The sequence below is a fragment of the Thermobia domestica genome, chromosome 9 (assembly GCF_964235325.1).
Source record: "Thermobia domestica chromosome 9, izTheDome1.hap1.1, whole genome shotgun sequence".
NCBI lineage: Eukaryota > Metazoa > Arthropoda > Insecta > Zygentoma > Lepismatidae > Thermobia > Thermobia domestica.
The window spans coordinates 245636541-245659128 of NC_137462.1; the positions used below are offsets into that span (position 1 = coordinate 245636541).

A 22588-nucleotide genomic window follows, 5' to 3' on the forward strand; every position below is an offset into this window, starting at 1 on the left:
AGATTAACTATTTATTGATCAACGTATTACTACTTCTTATCAGTTGTCTGAAAAGATTCACTCTTGGTAGAGCATTTAACGTAGAATCGATCCCGGGAATACGCGCAGATAGTAAGCGTTTTAATCACGAAGGGCTTTGGTGTTCTAGATTTTCTGCAGATGGTGTGCAGATTTCATCTTACGTTGTCCTTCCATAGCACAGCCTAAAAGGCATAATTGTGAAACGTCGAAGGTTAAAGTAGATTTCATTATTAGTTGTTATTGCTTTAGTTTTAAATTTAGTAAATTGAGCAGGCGATATCATTTGTGGCTTTGTATTGCTACCAGCAGAAGTACATACCTATCACTTCATATATAACTGCATATGTTTCCTCGTTTCTGTAAAACTTTGATCGACTGGAGCTGATGACTAAGTCACATCAGCTTTAAAAATTGTATTGTAGTTAGAATTATTATACCGTGGTTTGAAAATCATTTTAGATCGTAGAATGCTTAGTACATACAAGAATACTTAGTACACTTTAGTACACAAAGCTTTAACTATATACACACCTAATAATATATTTTAATAGGTGTATTATACATTTAATTAATTAATTAATGTATTTGGTTGCTTGCTAACTAACTTAATGTGAAAGAATATCCAGTGTACAAGTGCGAATTTAAAGATACGAACCACCCTATTACCGTCCATACGAACTTCTTGCATTAAGTGAATTTAATACTTTTACTTACTGATGGAGCATTTAAGTCATTATTACTACAGGGTGCGGCACGTAAAACCGGCCCGTAAAGTGAACACATAAAATGAAATGTAATGTATTGAATATGATTAACCACAACACATAAATGAAATGTAATGTATTGAATATGACTACTCACCTTCACAGCAGACTTCACAGCAGGTGCTGAAAGTGTCCTCCGCCCACTTCAACACACATGTGTGCACGATTGAGGAGAATCATATATACACCTTTGTCAGTTCTTGTGTTGTAATGCTATTGGTGACATCCTGGATCCTGGTCTTGAGTTCTTCAATTGTGTGTGGATTTGTTTCGTATACTCTTCCCTTTAACAGTCCCCATAAGTAAAAGTCACACGTGGACAAGTCTGGTGACCGAGGAGGCCACAAGCCTTTGCTGATTGTCCTCTCTGGTGTAAACATCTCATGCACAAGGGACAATGATGCAGCTGATGTATGGCATGTTGCACCGTCCTGCTGAAAGTAACATAACTGACGCTCCTCTTTGGTCAAGTGTGTATAAAATTCCTCCAGGATTCCCATATACACGTCACTGTTCACTGTCGTCTCAAAGAATATGGGCCCAATAACGCGTGTGGCGGAAATGACACACCAAACCCCAATCTTCTTATCATGCAAGAGTACCTGGTGGATTGCGTGTGGATTTTCTGTCGACCAATACCGGTTGTTTTGGGAATTTACGTACCCAGACAGGTGGAACCACGCCTCGTCACTCATGATGAGCATTAGTGGATCCAAGAAACCACTGACAACATTGCTCAACAGCCATGAACAGAAATGCACCCTCTTCTGCAGGTCAGGCTCCTTCAGTTCTTGCACAACACTTATCCGGTACGGTTTTAACTTCAGTCCCCTTAAAACACGTCTGCAACTTCTCTCACTCGCATGAACCTGTTGACTCAATCTCCTGGTTGACTTTCGAGGACTTCTTGTCATTATCTCCTCCACCTGCATCTTTAATTCAGGTGTGCAGACAGATGGTCGTCTGTTCCTGGGAGCATTTTGAACCGATCCTGTACGCCGCCATTTTTCAATCAATTCCTGAATGGTGCTTTTTGCTGGCACAGAACGTCCTGGAAATTTCTCCCGAAACAAATTCTTTGTTTTCACAAAAGATCCAGTGAGAATGAACCCTTCAACAATGGCAACACGCTCGGGTATCGAATACGGCATTATCACACACTGACACTCACCCGGCTTAACACAACGAGGCCTTTTTCTCAACTGGTTTCGACAAGTTTCACTGGCTGCGGCTGCACGTGACTGCTGCAGGTCACGTAAGTCGACCCGACCTCGACACGCCATCTCTTGGTAGGAAGGTAGATTATTTAAGTGTTGCCAAAAACACAATATACCAGAATATTACGACGGGCCGGTTTTACGTGCCGCACCCTGTATGTATTTGCATTTCAATTTTGTGATCTGTGTTTTGTGTACCTACTTGTTCTACTAATCTTTAGTTCTCGCAGCTAAACATTAATGTTTTTCAATACATCATCTAGTATGGTATACATTAAGTTTTAGAGTAAAAATTTGATTGGGCTGGAGATTGAACTGGGTCTGGGGCTAACTGTACTGATGTACTAAGCATTATCACAACCCATTCTTTCTGCAGACCAACTACACACTCTTAAAGGCAGTAATGATGTGGAGTCTGCTCCAAGTTATATGTTTTGTACTTGAATAAACCCAATGACGAATTTTTGAAATATCTCAACTGTTGAATTTTGTATTACTCTGGTGTGTAAATACTGTTTCTCTTCTTGTTATTTTAGGAGCGGTAAAAATTTTAAAATACTCTATTCTTTTATCAGGGATTGTAGAATCTTTGAAGTGTTTAGTACTTCACCATACAAAAATACGAATTATATGTAAGAGTGAATCATAATTCTTGCAATATTTTCACAACCCAAATAATAGACACGTGTATATTCCGTGATCGGCCGTAAGTACAAGGTCCAATTGGCTTAAAAAGAAGTGCGGCAAGCGGACTTTTCAAGACGGAAAACCGTCACTCCGTCAGTATCTTCAGTCGGTTTCCAGTGGCAGTGAGGATAAGTGCCCAATAACATTTGATGCGTATTCCCGTAACTTTGGAGTTCATCAAGGCAGTGTTCTGGGTCTACTTCTATTCCTATTATACGTGGACGATCTGCCTTCTTTGTTCACAAACAGCTCTACAAATATTCTTCTATTCGCTGATGATTGCAAACTCTACAGACAAGTTCAATCCGAGTACGATGCGCTTGCTATAAAACACGTTTACAAAATTGGTCATACGAACATAAATCCTGTCTCCTCTTTCAGAGATCTTGGTGTTATCTTTGACAGTAAGCTTACTTTTGTGGATTATATAAACACACTATCTTGTACTGCTATGAGAAAACTGGGACTCCTTTAACGCTGGGATATAAAAAATCCTAATTCCTTAAGCTTTTTCTATGTCATATGTTGCTCCCACTATTGGGTACTGTTCTCCTATCTAGTTTATAGCCTGTCCTACTTATTAAAAAAAAAAATAAATAAATTCCGTAATTAATTTCTTTGTAGCCATTGTATCCTACCGAGTACCTCACTTCCGAACACTTCCAAAAAATGACGTTTTAAAATCCCTCAATATCAAAACTTCCCTAGTGAGAAACAAAATTTCTGACCTAATATTTTTGCCCCCCCCCCAAAAAAAAAAAAAGTGCAAATGGCCACATATCATGTGAACAGTTATTAAGTCAGATCAATTTTCGCGTACCCGCTAGAACAACACGGTCTAGTGATCTCTTTTATACTCGAGCTGCAAGGGTAAATATTGTCCAAAGGACCCTTCTAAACCGAATTGTTAGTACGTATAATCAGTTACCAGAAACTGTAGACATTTTTTCTAATGAGTACACTTTCAGATCATCTATAAATAAGCTATCTTTATAATGTCGCTATGTACCATCTTGAGCTCAAATTGTTATTCAGTTGGTATGTTGGGGGTCGCGGTGGCTCAGTGGTAGAGCGTTCACCTCTGGTGCTTGGGGTCCCGGGTTCGATCCCAGCCCCCGCCAAGTGAACTTTGTGGTGGACAAACACCGTGTGCGTGGGTTTTCTCGGGGTTCTACCGTTTCCTCCCATTTTCTTCATTCCACCACTTCATTCATTACTCATCATCACCGTTCTCCTTTAGCCTAAACCGGCATAACCGCGGGACGTAAAACTCAAAGATTTCATTTTTTTCAATTGTTATATATCAAAATGTTAAAATGTTTCAGTGTAAAGTGGCCTAGTGCTGTATTTGAAACCTATTATAAATAAATAAATAAATATATGTTCAAACTCGGGCATAACGCTGCGCAACAACTTAAACCATTTGTCATGCGAAAAGGGAAGGTGCAATGAATCACAGCATAGCAGCTGGTTGGTTCCAGAAATTTCGTGCAGGTTGTAAAAATTTCGAAGATAGCCAAGGTCCGGCCGCGCCAGGTAACAGATTCTGAGATTGAGGAAATATGCTCTGTATGTAGTTGAACTACGAGGGGATAATTCACGTAGAATTCTTTCCTAATTGTTGTATTTATCAATGCCGACTTTTATTCCGATCAGTTGGAGAGCTCTTTCGTGGCTAAGCGATTAACGTACACGCCTTTGGCTCGGAGACCCGGGTTCGATTCCCGGCGGGAGCTCATGTGGTTCGAATTCCACGTTAATCAGTAGGTCCCGTCTCATATAGCGTCGCTGCTGAAAGGGACGTTAATATCAAATCAAATCAAATCCGATCAGTTGGAGTGGATGTATGCTGCACTACGCTAAAAATATCCTGCATTCGTGAATCCAAAGCACGCTCTGCTGCTACAAATCACGCAAAACTACTCTCGGTTCGAAAAACGAAACAAAAATTTCAGGGACTTAATTATATTGGTACCCGACATGTAATTCTGACGTTGCCCCATCGGATTACTACCTGTTTCGGTCTGTGGCGCACTTCCCGAAAATCACGACGCTTCACCCATTGGCAGAAGTGTAAATAGCAGTGACGATTTCTTTGCCTCTAAGAACAAGGCTAGTATCGACGTGAAATCTAGGAACTGGCAGGGAAGTGCCTGCATACAGTTTAACACGAGGGGTTATACTTACAAGTAACATTTCCCACGTGTAACACTCCGATTTTGATAAAATTTGGCAGGTAGATATTACACACAAAATAAACGAATACGTGTTTTTTACTTTCTGCGAAAAACGGTTTTTAGGGGGCTAAAGCCCCCACGCAGTATTTTGAAAGTTGACGCCTGAAAGGCAAAAGCAAGTGGACCGAAGTGAACGAAATTGTGCACATATATTGCAGACGTAAAATGAAGGAATCCGTGTTTCGTATTTTCCTGAAAACGGTTAGATGGGGCACGGACTCCTCCAAACCTTTGATCATAAAATATCAAAAGTGCTAATAACAGTATGTCAGAAGTGCTTAAAGGGCATGAAGAATTGGAACGACACATTGTGTATTGATAATACGCAACAAAAAAAAAAAATAAATAAATAAATAAATAAACGAATACGTTTTTATTTTCTGCGGAAAAACGGTTTTAGGGGGTAAAAGTCCCCACCCAAAATTTTGAAATTTGAGGCCCAAATGCAAGAAGAAGTGAACCGAATTGAATGAAATTGTGCACAAATATTGTAGACGTAAAATGAGGTAATTAGGTTTCGTATTTTCCTGAAAAAAAAGCGGTTGAGTGGGGCACGGACCTACTAAACTGTTGATTACGAAATATCAAAAGTACAAATAAGTATACGTCAAAAGTACCTAAAGAGTATGGAGAATTGTAACGAAACTTCGTATAGGGAAAATTTGCAAAACAATAAATGAAACGTATTTTAATTTGTGCGAAAAAACAGTGTTGGGGCCTAGGCCCCCTCCGAAAAAAGTAAATATTACCGTAATAGCGCAGGAAGGAGTGGACCGAAGCAAATGAAATTGTGTTTAGATATTGTATAGACCTTATGTAAAATCACATACCTCAACAGCAAACAGGAAATTAATTGACAAGTGTTTTTGTTCTTGCGGAAAAACATTGTAACGGTTAAAGTTGCCTCCTGAAATACTATAAAGAAGGTTATACTGTTTGTGCTTGTTGTTGACTTGCCAAATTTGAAAAAATCGGATGGAAACTCTTATGAAACACGAAAGGCCTTATTTTACATATCCAATATCTACATACAATTTCATTCGCTTCGGTCCACTCCTTCTGCCACTCAACGCCTCGGTCCACTCAACAGTTCTTTTCTTTTAAGGAAAATACAAAACATGTATTCCCTCATCTTACCTCTACAATATTTGTGCACAATTACATTCACTTCGGTCCACATCTTCTTGCCTTTCGGGCGTCATATTTCAAAATTCTGGGTGGGGGCTTTTGCCCTCTGAAACAGTTTTCCCGCAGAAAATTTTTTAAAAAAAGTATTTGTTTATTTTTTGCTTATTGTCCCTACACAAAGTTTCGTTGCAATTCTTCATGTCCTTTAGACACTTCTGACATACTGTTATTAGTACTTTTGATATTTCATGATCAAAGGTTTGGAGGGGTCCGTGCCCCACCCAACAGTTTTTTGCAAGAAAATACGAAACCCGTAGTCCCTTATTTTACGTCTGCAATATCTGTGCACAATTTCATTCATTTCGGTCCACTTCTTCTTGCCTTTCGGGCGCCAACTTTCAAAATTTTAGGTGGGGCGTTTTGCCCTCTAAAGACGTTTTTCCGCAGAAAATAAAAAAACCCGTATTCGTTTATTTTTTTACGTATTGCTTATACACAAAGTTTCGTTGCAATTCTTCTGTCCTTTACACACATCTGACATACTGTTACTAGCACTTTCAATATTTCGTGATGAAAGGTTTGGAGAGGTCCGTGCCCCACCTAACCGTCTTTTCCAGGAAAATACGAAACACGGATTCCCTTGTTTTACGTCTGCAATATCTGTGCACAATTTCGTTCACTTTGATTCACTTGGTTTTTTTTTTTTTTTTTTTTTTTTTTTTTTTTTTTTGCCTTTCGGGCGTCAATTTTCAAAATTTTTGGTGGAGGCTTTTGTCTCCTAAAACCGTTTTTCCGCAAAAAATAAAAACACGTATTTGTTTATTTTATGTGTAGTATCTACCTGCGAAATTTTATTAAAATCGGAGTGTTACGCTTGGGAAGTGTTACTTGTTAGGATGTTAACGTGCTCTCATTGTACTATAATAAATACAGGTATGTTGCGTATCAGAATATTGCAAGACTTATGGCTCACCTTTGTATTCGTGAAGCAAAGATATGGAATGTATTTGTGAATTTTTGTCTTATTTGCTACGTTTTAAAAACTGCTGACAAGTTGTCGAAACTGTAACACAAGTTATTATTAATATATAGTTAGTGTTTTGATCTGATTTAGTTTATTCTCACCAAAAACCACAGTTCTTTACTTACTTATTCTCCGATAATAATTGAGTGCTGTGGTAATCGAGAGATCAGGTTCAAATTATCCAGACCCACAATTTTGTATAATATATGCCCTGAGCATTGTATAACTAGTAATTTTATTGCTTGCTTTTTCCAATATACAAGTCACATGTGTTTCATTGGTCAGAAAAATACAGGATATATTAAAAAAAAAAAAAAAAAAAAAACAATTTTGAAACCTCATATTGACTTATTTACTTATCTTATATAGATTTGGTGTCATATTGTAGCAAAATACTTCAAGTTTTTTACCTTATACCCAAAGAGGTCCAATGTGGCTTCCATTGGTGATGCTGCACACATCCCATTTGAAGTCGATTTCTTTCCAAGTCCGCTGCAGCATGTCAGGTATGACTTGTTCAGTTGCGAGGTTGATCCTAGATCTGAGCTCTGGTAGAAAAGTCGGTAAAGGTCTAACAAACACGGTATCCTTGATGAACCCCCAAAAAAAGAAATCAAGAGAGGAAACCAAAACACACAGCTAGCACGCTCGCACCAGTAAAGGCAGCCATCTTTGCTGCAACTGCCCAAGCGCTTGCGGTGGTTTGTTTCTAAAGTAGTGTACTATGTGAGTCAAAACTTCATGTATTTTGCTACAAAGTGACACCAAAACCATGTGTGTAAGATAAATGAGTAAATCAATATGAGTTTTCAAAGTTGTAAAGTGCTTTTTGATACACCCTGTATATACCAATATGGTATCCAAGTGGATGCTTCGCAGCTATTTTTTTGCTGTCACTACTTCTTTCCCTCCCGGTGTAATAGTTTGAGCGAAAGGGCTTATTTTGCTCCATTTTTAGCATTGTATAATAATGTTTTTACTTTTCTAGTAAGTAATTTTATATGTATAATCTTCTCTTTTCTGTAGCTATCATCATAAAGTGCCAGTTGATCCTCCTGAGCTACAAATAAAGGCAACATATGGCTTAGTCAGTCCAGAAGCTTTCGAATTGCCTCAACCAAGTCCGTTATGGAATGCTACGTCATACGAAACTTTCCAAGTTGCAGATAACATAAGTAAAAACCCTTCAACTACGGTAAGTTGAATATTCACATTTCACAATATTCACATTTGGAAGTTAAGAAAAAAATGGTTAGTTGGGGAGACAGACTCATTATGTTGATTATTTATTTTTGTGCGAGCCTATTGGATACGTAATAATTACTTCCAAATAATTTTGCATTATCACTCGTCAGATTTGAGTAAAACCGAGGGTTTCTAGTCAAATTAGCCAAATATTATAAGAGTAGTTTTTCCTTCGTCCGTGTGTGTATGTAAATCTGGAATGTCCAACCCCTTGTCTACAGTGAGACATGTGTAGAATTTTTGAGAATCGTTATATTGCAAAAGGAAAGAAAGAAAAAAAAAAACACTGCTAATATTTGAGAATAAGGATTCTGAGTAAGTTGTGTGTCAAAACCTGTTCCGAAAGAATGTAAGTAAAAGGAGTGAAATAAGAACACAGCTTTTCCATGTGTACAGTTCTCAACCAAAGTACATACACTTCCATGTTATTTTGTGAACACTTCCTGAATGAAGGAATAATGTTGTTTCCTTTGGTATACAGAGCACGTCCTCGCTCTGTTCGCCAAAGTTCTTTAAGTAAATTAGTTCTTTACAAATCTACAACAAAAGAACGTTTATTGAGTAAGGCGAATGTACAAAGGAGATTGAACCTTGTTCATAAATTTTATATGTCAATTTAAGCATCTAAACCTAGTTTGCATTGGAAGGTCTCAGTATTAATAATTCGTCAAATTTATTTATTTGTCTTTCTTTTGTCGGAGTGACAAGAATACCCACTACAAAGCAGCGAATCAAGTGTTCGCTTTTTTGTGTTCTTTCTTAAATTCGTTTTCTGTTTTGAATTTTAATATGGAAATACAGTGTAGGACTATGAAGAAAGAAATTTCTGTCGTATGTAGTGTGGTCTTTCTAAAGTTAATAATAGGAAGGTTGAAAATAAAATGAAAATCTGTAGGTTTTACGTCCCACGGTTATGTCGGCTAAGCTAAAGAAGACTGTGATGATGAAAAATGAAGGAAATGGTGGAATGAAGAATATGGGAGGAAACGGGAGAAGCCCGAGAAAACTCACACGGTGTTTATCTACCACCAAGCTCACTTGGCGCGAGCTGGGATCGAACCAAGGACCCCATGCACCAGAAGTGAATGTTGTACCACTCAGTCACCGCGGTCCAATAAGAAGGTTGAATAGCTTTGAACTGTTTATTTTATTAATTTTTTTTTAAGTGGCAATACAGTTTGTGTACGTTTATCATTTGTCGCCGAGACAAAAGGCTGTTGGGCTTTGTTTATGATGTTCCTACGGATCGTGTTTAGGTGCTTAGTGGCGAATAGTACTACTTGGAAGCATGATAACACCCTGAATTATCACGTATCAAGAATAGCGAATATTCATCCTATTTCAGATTGCATATGGAAGGAATGCACAAAATCATAAGTTCTTACATGAGCATGTGGATACCTAGCTTTACCATAACACACTGTTGACAAATGCGCCACAGTACTTGACAGTAGTCGTGAATCAGCCACAAAAGAGCATGGTAACGGGAATCCTCATGAGGCACCACATTCACCCTCCTGGATACACTGCGTACATTGATGGAGAATTATCGTCGATGGACATGTGGTGAATTATCAAATAAATTTAATATTTAATTCTCTCTGTACCAGATGCTAAACTTGAACCTAAGCATGCGTAAGATATCAGCAAAATAGGTATTGCATATTCTGACTGATGTATACTCATATCCAAAATTATTGTCGCATGTCTATAGATGTATTGTTCTTGGAATATAATTTGATAACGAATTCGCCTGGTATTTCTTATAATGTTAGTATGTGTATAATCGGCAAAGACATGTATGTGGCAAATTTCATGTCAAAAGAGCAGTAAATAAGAACAATAAAACAAAAATAAAATTTTCTTGTCCATTTAGCAACATTTTATGTTACTCATTCTAATTTTCGTATTTACAATTCTTTTCCTATCAAATTTACCACAAAAATACATTTCCCGATTATACACATGGTATCAGTATTAAAAGTACCCTGCAAAATCATTATCAAATTATATTCTTACAAGAAGACAGTTATAGATATGCGACAATAATTTTGGACATAAGTGTACAGAAATTGCATAAAAAGGGATTGTGTACATGCACTGTGAACATTCGCAGTTGGAAGTTAACCTGTTCTTTTCTCCCATTATTGGAACGACGAAGCATGTACCAAATGGTATGAATCGGGATTGAAGCGACAGTCAAGTGAGTAGCGTCATCCGGTTTCATATGACCATAAAAATGTCAGACAACCGGGGAATTTGAAGATGGTGGTAATCGTGCATATGACCGAGGGGTTATTCTTTCACACGTTGTTTCACAAGGGGTTACAGTGAATGCACACTACTACATGAGTTACCTTCGTACCCATTTTGCTTCCTGCTCTCAGGCCCATCATTTTGTACAATTGGGGCCCATCATTTTTCACGATAACGCAAAATGTGTGGCGCCAACACAAGTGGCGATCTTCCTCGTAGCTAAGCGGTTAGCGTACGCGCCTTCCAAGTTTCATTCCCGGCGGAAGCTTATGTGGTTCTAATCCCACGTTAAGCTGTAGATTCGTGTTTCATATAGCGTCGCTGCTGAAAGAGACGCTAAAATCAAACCTAAAAGCACAAGTAGTGAACTTACTGTAACAGTGGGGGTGGGAGATGTTGGAGCTCCCACCTTATTCGTCTATCATGAGTCTGCAACTACAATCTGTTTCCTAAGGTGAAAGAACGAATGAAAAGGAAACGGTTTAGAAACGTCCCGAGCATCATTCCGGCCATAGAGCGGTCTCTACGCACACTGACACGTCTCCAAGGTTCGTAGAAACGTGTTCAGGCAGCAAAAGATTACATTGAAGGATTGCAAATGATGTCATGTGCACATCATCTTTCATTTCACTTTATCAGGTATATTTAAAAAAGAAAGAAAAGAGAAAAGACATTTATCACTGAAGATAATGCAGTCATATATAAGGTGAAGCACAAACACCTAACTGTTTTTATTCATTTTCTGTCAGAACACACACTACGCATCACTGCGATTACTGTCCTCTGAAGTTCAATTGAGGTGGAGTGCTGGTCTGTATAACACTGCATTGTGGCGGTAGAGGAGTTTATAGAGATAGTCTTATCACGGTTACACAGCTCAGTTTTCGACGTAAGTTTGGTCGACGCGATTCCCCTAATCGGAGTATTCTGTTGCTGCTATGGGTATCAAAATGGCCTCAAGACTGAACTGCGAAGGACGACGTCGTTCTCTATGTATACCAGAAAATGCGACTCGTGTGTTTGACGCGAGTTTGCGTAGGCAATGTGTCGCACTTGGTTGGCGAATACCAGCGTTCGTCGGATCCTGCACGAGTATCTTCACTACCATCCTTACAAGATCCAAGTTATTCATGGACTTACTGAATGGGTTATTTATGGAGCGTCTGCGATTTGAACATAACATTGTGAACAGATGAGGTTCATTTCTACTTGTGCAGGTATGTAAACAAACAGAACTGTCATTTCTGGGCTGCAAACAACCCATGTGAATTAATGGAGCATCCTATGCAGAGGTCAAAAATATGGTGCATTATTTCCTCCCACAAACTACGAGTGTGTGTTAATCTGCATAGTGGACACTTACGAAATGTTATTTTTAGGATAAAATGATACTTAATTCTCCATGAAAAGAAAAATATATCTTCGTGAAAAAATAAATTATTTCACTTTCCCCTGAAGTGCTGTTACTTTTAGTGTCGTCAAGTGTTTCTGGCACACACTGTATTCTGTAAATGTAAGATTCAATGGACACAGCGTTTACTTATTTGGCAATTTCTATTTTTTCTTCAAATAGAGATATTAAACATTTAGTAAATATATACACTCACTAACCAAAGAAAAAAGAAAGAAAGAAGAAAAAAAGAAGTGAAGTTCATGAAGGAATCGTTTAATTCAACTGCAGTTCGGTAGAAGTGTAGCGCTATAGTTTCAAAGATTGGGAACATCGCGAATAGCGACCAGATGGCAGTAATGTCAGCACTAAGCAATTCAGTTTTGCTCGTGCAGTCAATTAAAAAGCACGAGAGAGTGAGTGAGCACAGTGATGAAAGGTCAAGAAACACAATGCCTCGTACGCATTACCAGCATTTGACGGCGTTCGGAAGAGGCCGTATTGTGGGGTTCCACAAGGGTAGCTGGGCAAGACAGCGCAAACTGCTTAAGGTGTCAGAAAATTGAATAACGAATTTGGATTTAATTTTTGTAATTGCTTCATAGTTTCCATTAAATGGGGCTTCGGTTGGCGAGTCATTTGTGGTAATAGAGAGGTGGGGTAGTTCGGAACACTAAAGAACTTCGGTTCACTTCAGTAGTTTCCTGAGTCAGATATCATATCGTTGTTTGTTTCAAATCCCTTCCATTCATCTTATCTGTTATTGGTATACGCATTTCATCTGGCATAGTTTATTTGAAAACATAACATCCTAGGAATCTCTTGGAAACCATCACTCCATCAAAATACCTGAGCACAAGGTAGGACCCATTTCTCATGTAAGGATAACACCATTCAGACGAAAGTAGTTAAAAAGTCATTATTTTTTGAAGTGAACTATATACACTAAAATGACATAATTAGAAGTGAAGTAGTTCTTTCTGACTAGGTATCCCCAAAGTAGTTTATAATCTTGGGATATGACTAGTCCCAGAGGTCGAAGTGAGACGGTATGCGGTGGTATGCCATACCGCCTCTGCTTTTTCAGTGATCAAGACATACCGCCACTGGAGAGTAGATGTTTAATAGCTTTAATAAATCCATTTTTATACACAGTAATTGACGAATAGCTCTGTACGTAAAAAGATTTTATTTGTTATGTAGAAATAATTTGTAAGTTGACAACATCGATATTTTTATCTTTTTCATACCTTTTGTTTTTAAAAAGGAGGTATCTTCAAAGACGTTCATCTAGTTTGTATTTTTGATGTCCCATATTTAATTGTTTCTTTCTTATGTGTGTGTGTGTCTTCTTACCTTAATGCATATAAATGTCATGTTTTGAGCATGGGTTGATTTAGGGGTTGTCTGCTGTGGGGGGCGCATCTTCCGGGGGTTTGGGATATCCCTCAGTCGATTGAGGGGTCCGCGAGTTTATTCGCAGGAAATTGTTAAAACAAAAACTTGACTTTTGAGCATTTTCTTGCATAATTCTGTCTAGTACAAGATAAGAGGATATTTTTTTATATTTTTTTTTTTCAGAAAGTTGTTGGCGGGGGATCAAAGTCTCTCAATGTCTCCCCCCGTAACTACAGAGAAGCTTTCCATTGGTTTTCAGTCATTATGCACAGTAAATAGAAATGCAATCTTTTAAACAACATACCCTCATTGTATTTCAAAATTTAGATAGCCGGTATGTCGAGTCAAAATCATAATGAAGCATACCGCCTCTGCTTTTTTTTTCACTTCGAACACTGACTAGTCCTACTTAAGAACACAAAGAGCATTTTTTTCATGTGTGAGAAATAAGGATTTGTTAGTTCTATCATGGAATTTAGAAGTGAATTTAATGATGATGTCTTTCTCATATTTTAGAAAACCGATAAAGTGGAAGGTGATCTGCCTCCAGTGAAAGAAGTAAATCCGCACCAATCATCAAAAGATCCAACAACGAGTAGTGGATGCAGTTTGCAATAGTATATAATTTATCTTCAAATAATGTAAATATTGCCCTCAAATTGTGCGATGTGAATTATATTTTACTGTTAAAAATAAGTGGTATGTAACGGAGATATGCAAAATGATTACTTTAAACATAATCACCGATAATTTGTGTGCTTTTATGAGGAAACTGACAACCAAATGAATTATGTAAAGTTATTTTATACTTATTTGTATGTATTATATGTATATATAAATGCATGTTGTGCATACGTATTTTAAAGTGTATATTGTTCACTTAAACTTAGTAACGAAGATTCTAGTCTGCTAGTAACTATAATTGAAATAAAAATTATTGGAAACGGAAGAGTAATCAAGAGATGATTTATACAATGAAATAGTAAATATATATTCTATTAATTATGTGTAATAGCTTATGCAAGTTTCTGTACAAAATGTATTTTTTACTTTTCTGCGCTTAATGTTGAAAAGAAAATGAACCTTCATATGTCAAAAATTCTTGATATTGTCGTTTATATATATATATACAGTGAACCCTTTGTTAAGCGATCAGTGTTCATGCCATTGAAAATCGGTCTCTTATTAAGTGTTTTTTTTTTAATAATAATAATAATAATAATAATAATAATAATAATAATAATATCTAATATTTGCTAAGGGTACGAAATATGCACAGCACCGTACTGCAGAGGTTCATTTGTCTATATTGAGTCGAATTTCAATGCCTAGGAAATGCCACCTCTACTGACTATTGCCCAGCATTGGAGTTTCCATTGCAAGATACTGTATAGCAGCTGTACCTAGGAAATGCCACCTCTACTGACTATTGCCCAGCATTGGAGTTTCCATTGCAAGATACTGTATAGCAGCTGTACCTAGGAAATGCCACCTCTACTGACTATTGCCCAGCATTGGAGTTTCCATTGCAAGAGACTGTATAGCAGCTGTACCTAGGAAATGCCACCTCTACTGACTATTGCCCAGCATTGGAGTTTCCTTTGCAAGAGACTGTATAGCAGCTGTACCTAGGAAATGCCACCTCTACTGACTATTGCCCAGCATTGGAGTTTCCTTTGCAAGAGACTGTATAGCAGCTGTACCTAGGAAATGCCACCTCTACTGACTATTGCCCAGCATTGGAGTTTCCTTTGCAAGAGACTGTATAGCAGCTGTACCTAGGAAATGCCACCTCTACTGACTATTGCCCAGCATTGGAGTTTCCATTGCACGAGACTGTATAGCAGCTGTACCTAGGAAATGCCACCTCTACTGACTATTGCCCAGCATTGGAGTTTCCATTGCAAGAGACTGTATAGCAGCTGTACCTAGGAAATGCCACCTCTACTGACTATTGCCCAGCATTGGAGTTTCCATTGCAAGAGACTGTATAGCAGCTGTACCTAGGAAATGCCACCTCTACTGACTATTGCCCAGCATTGGAGTTTCCTTTGCAAGAGACTGTATAGCAGCTGTACCTAGGAAATGCCACCTCTTCTGACTATTGCCCAGCATTGGAGTTTCCATTGCAAGAGACTGTATAGCAGCTGTACCTAGGAAATGCCACCTCTACTGACTATTGCCCAGCATTGGAGTTTCCTTTGCAAGAGACTGTATAGCAGCTGTACCTAGGAAATGCCACCTCTACTGACTATTGCCCAGCATTGGAGTTTCCATTGCAAGAGACTGTATAGCAGCTGTACCTAGGAAATGCCACCTCTACTGACTATTGCCCAGCATTGGAGTTTCCATTGCAAGAGACTGTATAGCAGCTGTACCTAGGAAATGCCACCTCTTCTGACTATTGACCAGCATTGGAGTTTCCATTACAAGAGATTGTATGGCAGCTGGACTATGGGTATTCCACCATTGCATCCCACTCCTCTTTACAGGCTTTCCACAGGCCGGGGACGATGCGGACTCAACAATGGTGCAGGTGCCGCGTGAGGAGTCCATTAGGCTGGCATCTGGATTCTTGACAGGGATGTCAGAGAAGGGGATTATCACAATTCCAGTTTCTTGTTCCATACAACGACAGAATTCCAACAGTTTTCGCCGTGTGACTGTATGCCTTGTCTGGGTGCAGTTCAACTTTGTTCTCGTCATGTCCGTACAATGCTGGGATTTCATGCTGGTACATTTGGCAGGATATGAGTCTAGTAATACGCAGCATTGATTTTGACGTTTCGCTCCCCCTTTCGAAAATGCAGTTTCCCGCTGTACGAGAAATCGGTCACTGGAATGGGAAACTGCGTGCTGGCGGAAGAACGTGCTTGGCCCGTAGCATCAATAGCTCTGTATATAATGGCATAAACTTTACCACAGTCTGTGAGGTAAATCCACACCACACCTCATCAATGGTAACAACAAACTTTCACCGATTACCTAAAGATGTTTATACGGCCACCTGCAGTTTTTTTCTCGCTTAGCCACATGACACGGTTTCAAGGCGTGCACTTCTATGAGGCGCGGGGAATGGTGTGGTTGATTGTCGCCTGCGATATGCGACATTTGCTGCCATCGCACGCTGTGTGTGGGGATTTTCGGAGATTGTCATACGCCGAACCCCACACAGTAGTGGCGGGCTTCTCCTCATGGGAGGCCAGTTTCTAGGTGTTCGCGTCGGCGTGGTGGGCCCAGGATGCTGTGCCGCATATTTATAATATGATTCACAGTGGCACGACTTACACGAAAATTACGTCATGCGCGACGTCGTGAACTTAACGTTGGAAAACGGGCCAGAATGAACCCCTCCCAGAATCTGATTCAGTTTCGGCGACATGAGACTACGCTCGATCACAGTGCTCTACTGCGTGACTAAAGAGACTATTCCTTACCTCATGGAAATCTTACGTTGATGGGTTGCGCATGTGCAATACATTTGCACATTGACAAACTCAACATATATGAATAAACTTCTGTAATGTGGGATGCGTGTATTTTTTCTTTTTCTTTTCTTTTTTTTTTTCTTTCTTTCTTTTACTGACTTGTGTCTTTACTTTGATTGAACTTAATGCTAACGATCTCCTTTGAATAATAGAAAGAGAAGTTACATTTATATTATAAATGTCTTTTGATGAATAATCTTCGACAATTAACAAAATCATCTCTTTCTGCTCGTGACGTATAGGCTCATTTGTATCTTCTGATTCTCGCTGACGGCACAGAACGCATGTTGTGCCGTTGGCTAGATCTGTCCAGTCATTCAATATCTTCCCCAAAGTTTCTAGAAATTTATACAATGGACCACAAATGAAAATACTTTAAAGAAAGAAAGTGAAATCAACTCCAGGAAACGTTCAGAACACCCACGCTTCAACACTATCTGAACATCAGAAGCTGCTCTCAGTTTACAGGGTAAAAAGTAATTTGCCAAATATGCCCTTTTATGCAGAAGTCATACCCTTTTCATTTTCCATTTATTTTTTTCATTTTCACTTAATGTGGTTGAGGGAGGATATGGCAGCATTTTGCAATTATTGTCATATATAACAAGGGTTGTATTGTCTTGATAGTGGTTGAGACAAGGATTTTATGCTTAAGGAACAACCATCACCTACTGAATCCTCTATAGCAGGTGGCCAAGCTTTTTAGGTTTGAAGGCTACTTTTCATGTTAGAAGTACTAATATACAGAAATATACACACAAAAATACTACAAAAAATGCTACTTGAAAATAGTAATTGTGGGTAGCAGGGATTGAAAGTAATTAAAAGAACAGCATTGCTTTCTCAACGACATCAGTTGCGAGTGAATTGGGGTAAAAATTCAGATTTTACACGATACTGTATATTAAAAATTTTCCCTCCCTGTGAAGACTAACTCTGCGATAGCAAAGAGATGGGAATATGTGAAGTTTGTGTCGATTACCTATCAGGTTATCTAAAATGAATCCATAGTAGATATAAATATCTTGACACCATTCAGATGTGGATATCTTTCTAGTCTTCAGTTCACACAATCCAACCATGAGGAAAATACTACACCATTCCCAATTGCTGCCTTTATCAAACTCCAAAGGTAATGTTAGGGACATTCTTTGCGAAACTTTAAACACACAGAGAGTATCAGCGCGAAGTTAGGGAGCAACTCATTGATTTTTGCAATATTGCGTCAGTGAAATTAGTGATATTCCCTTGTCCAACTTCCATATTTATTATTATTATTATTATTATTATTATTATTATTATTATTATTATTTGAATTTTCAAATTCTATAAATATTGTTTTGTAATATAGCTTTTTAGTACCTAACAACTATCAAGAAAATGTCTTTTCAAGATTTCGTTGTTCACGAATATTCCCCATGTATATTTAGAGCGTCAATATGTATTTCAAGATGTATTCTTCAACAATGAGAAACAGTTTTAAGGCGCTGGTTTTTTATTGAAATTATCTTGAAAATAGCAATAAAATGTATCGTATATTTTTAAACATATGGATCAGGTTGTCTAAAAAGTATTGAACCTTTGGAGCTCAAAATTGAGAATACATTTATCGTGATTTGAAACTAACGTGAAACCACACATATATACTGTTTTGTTCGATGGCCTTCTGTCATTTTTCCAGCGACACGACAATCCCGTCACTATAGGACTTCCGTGATTTTTGGTGGTGGGAAATGTGCAAAATTACGACACATGTGCCTCACAGGACTCTTTTAAAGCTAAATACAATTCAGGAAGTTCTGCAGAGACCGAAACAAATGATAACGGTGCCTAGCCCGGGCTATACACTGGACGCCTTAAAATCTTCCAGCCAAGTTCTCTCAATTTCTGACGGGTCATTCATGATCTATGCGGTCTGGCGTTGTCAGCGTGGTATCCGATACCCTTTCTGTTAACTAGTTCCGGCCATTTCGCTTTAATTGCTTGGTGCTTCCATCGTTCTGCGCGGCGGCAGCAGCTCGTCATGCACGATGCCCTTCAAAACCCTTCAAACGCGCAGCGTTACACTATCCTAGCATCAGTATGGACTTTGCGAGAAACTGTGGAGCGTTTCCTCGCTTCGATCACTTATCTTTTTGACACATTGTTGTAGTAAATTATCCACTTTTCATCACTCGTGATCAGCTGCTTCAGAAAGAGCTCGAATTCCTTACGTTTCAGTAGATGGAAGTGTTTTTGAGTTAGATTATGTGGCACCCAAACGTCAAGCTTCTTTTAATAGCCTGTTTTCTCCAAATGGTGTATCACTGGTGATGGATATTTAAGTCATTGGTAATGCCATGATTCTTGGTCGACTTTTGCCAGAATATCATCCATCTTGCCGTGTTTGGTTGCTCAGTGTGAAGAGCAGTATCTTGGACATCGAAATTTCCAATACGAAAGTGGCTGAACCATTTTGTGGGTGTTTCTTTTGATGATAATGTCTCTCGCCCATAAACAGCACGAATTTCTTCACAGATCTGCCTAACATTTACGCTTTCATTAAAATAAAATTGTAAAATATAGCGCAGTCCATTTATCTTCATGGCACAATATCTTATGTGTGATGATAAAAATTTCACCACATTTTTCACATCTACTAGCTTCACCTGTTAAGAGGACGTTAAGTTTAACCTGCTACGACTTATACACTAACACAATCTCAAGTGCAAAAATTCTCAATACTTTTTAGATTACCTGATATTAAATACTTTTTTTAAAAAAAGAAGTACTTTTAAATGAAGCTAGAAGCAGCAGCATACTGCATACATCTTGTATGTTTTATCATTGTAATTCAAATCTGTATTCACTATCAACTGTGAAGCCGTTTATCCTCGTAAAAGTACATTTTAAAATATTTTTCAGATGTGGAACCAAAGATTTGTGCTTTTCTTGCCAGAATTTAACGAATTTAAAATATAAATGTGTCTTTTTGTCAGTTTCTTCGGAAACCAGCATGTACATTGAAACCACATAACGTTAAACATTGCTGTATTTTTTCTTTTAAATATTATGCACAATTTCTTTATACGTTTTTCATTTTAAGAGGCCATTCGAACGAGATGAAAAACTACTCGCAGAATTCGTGAATATTTAAGAACACTACGCTAATAAAATATTTTGAAAATATCTAAATACGCAATCGATATTGATCAAAGGATTGTGAATAACACACACTTATAACCATTCTTTCTGTAATAAATAAATAAATAAATAAAACTTCAATGCGGAGAATTTTAGAGCCCAGGCCAAAAGCTGGCTAAAAGTTTCCGCGTATAATTAGAATTAATAAAACTACGATTTACTATAGACTTAACACTTGAAATACGGAAAATCGGACTGATCGGTTACAGAAATTTGATTGTTGCATGCAATTTAAGCAGCTAAAAAATCACAGATTCTCTTAAGGATTGTTTCCTCCTATGTAAACAGACCTGGATTTCTCGAATTGAGTATTAAAATAATGGGAAACAGAATTGCTATATTGTTAGAATAAAATTATTTTACGAAAGAAAAACAGAAAAAGTTTGTTGCATAACACTGCAACACAGTCAGTGGTCCAATAACGCTGTGACGTTTGCTAGTTCCTCTTCCTATGAAAGAAATTCATTTTATATGAACAGTTTTGTATTTTAAGCCAAAATGTTCGACAAATCTCATGTAGAGATTTGTAGTTCAATCTTAAGTCTTTGCCTAATTGATTACGTACATTAGATTAATTTGGAAAATAACTCATATTTCAGGCTTATTTCGCGTGTTTATTCCAGGTTTCAAAATAATACAAACATTTAAATTTTTAAAAATGTTAATTATCAGAACCGAACTATGTGGCACATTATTGTATGGTATACATATTTGTTTATAGTTATAGAATTTACCTTCAGAAAAAGAATAACAATTAATGCAATATAACTGTCTAAAGTACTCAACTATGCATGAAGCCATTACAAGATTATAATTAAAAAGAGAGAAAAATAAAATTTTAGTTATTTTTTAAAGATTTGTATTTAATAAATTATTTATTTCCCAAAACTTTAATGTTTGTAGAGTTAAGTTTATGCGAAGGTTTTTATGGTAATTATCAGTGTATGTTTCAACAATTGTCAATGTCACTTAACCGAAATACATAGTTATTTATGCTTGCTGTTTTCTTTATTGCCTATCCTTCAAAAATTATATTATTATATTTTTTTGGAGATTATGTGTATCTAGTACCTAGCGCACCAACTTTCCGTTTGACCTGTATACTCTAATTAAAAAAAGAAAAAAAGTACATGAGAGCTACGAGGTGACTCATCTACAATTCGAATGTTTTAATAAAACTTTTGAAGCTTCTCTGCAGTTCAGCCACCATCACCATGTGATAACTATGAACAACTCTAAATCAAAAAGGACCCGGCCTTTTACGGTAAAAATAGGTCTTAACTTGTGACCTCAGTTTCTAATTTCCTTTGAACTGGCCGCTCCTGACACCCGTTCCAGTGACGCAAGTGTTTCGAAGTCCTAATATGGTGTAAAGGGACCCATACAGACATATGCATGAAGAAACCTTCCAACATGCATGAGAAATGATAAAACCACAGGCAAGTTGATGGTTGTTCATGCATGTTGACGGTTTTCAAAATCCTCTGTAAACATGCATGATAGTTTTGCCGTTCTTCATGCATATTTACAGTGTATGTGCTCGTTCGTGCAGGTCCGCCAATCACGACAGCGAAAGAAATCACGTGATTCTTTACTCCAGTTCATTCTTCTACTAAGTTGGACAGCAACTTGGTACGTGTGTGGGCAAAAAATTCTTCCAACATGCATAATGAAACAAATCTTTCATGAAAATTGGTCATGCAAGTATGTGCGTCTAATAATCTGCATAACTAACACACTATGCTCTTTTGTGCTTTGCAAACAATACCCTTGAGTGTCAATTCTGGAGAAAAACCAGAACTCTCATGGAGTTACAAGCGCCGGAACTTGGACGCTCAGACTCCTCGACTTCCCTCCTCTCCCTGAAGGCATGGTGGCCGTTTTGACAAAGGGATGGAGAGACTGTTGAAAACAGGATTTGTTGGCAATTGCTGAAGAGAAACTCACTGTCTTACCCACTGGCACTAACGAAGGTCAATCACGTGTCTCGAGGGGGCTCCGTATGACGAGGATACCGCACAGGTGTGGTTGTGGTAGAAGTACACAAAACACCAAAACTAGCGGCAGGAGATGCAAGTAACTCCGGTGAAAAAGTCTGAGATAAATGCAGCACTGGAAGCGGCACGCGAGACGCATCGTAAGAAACAGTAATATGAACTGGACAGTCGCCACGCATCGGTTTACCGCGGTACGTACACTCCTTAGACGTAATAGTGGCGGTTGTCGAAGACTGGAAGTTAAAAGGGTAAACCTTGACGAAAGAAAGCGAGGGCTCAACGTTGCAATAACGCGAGACCGAATCAATCAAGATCCCCACGCACGCAGGCACTCTCCCCACGCTCGAACTCGTAGCCAGTGGACCTCTTTCTATAAGACGGTGTCTTATGGAACTTACCCAAAGTTACTGATATTGTTACTTTTGTATCCCCAGATGATTGGATGATGAAACTCAATGTTAGGATTTTTATCATGTTAGTCTTAGTCTTACTTATATCCACGTCAATACTTTGGCATCAAGTGTTAGGACTTTTATTTTATTTATTATTATTA

At 38.1% G+C, this 22588-nt stretch overlaps 1 protein-coding gene across 1 annotated transcript in view; it reads left to right on the top strand.

Moving 5' to 3' along the window:
* LOC145660648 (BRO1 domain-containing protein BROX-like) overlaps positions 1-20112 on the top strand; it is a 62659-nt gene extending 42547 nt beyond the window's left edge. The window contains exons 8-9 of the mRNA XM_081725951.1: positions 8105-8273; positions 13884-20112. Of these exons, the coding sequence (XP_081582077.1) occupies positions 8105-8273; positions 13884-13985 (271 nt within the window). The 3' untranslated portion in view covers positions 13986-20112. The remainder of the gene's footprint in view (positions 1-8104; positions 8274-13883) is intronic.
* The last annotated feature ends 2476 nt before the right edge of the window (positions 20113-22588 follow it).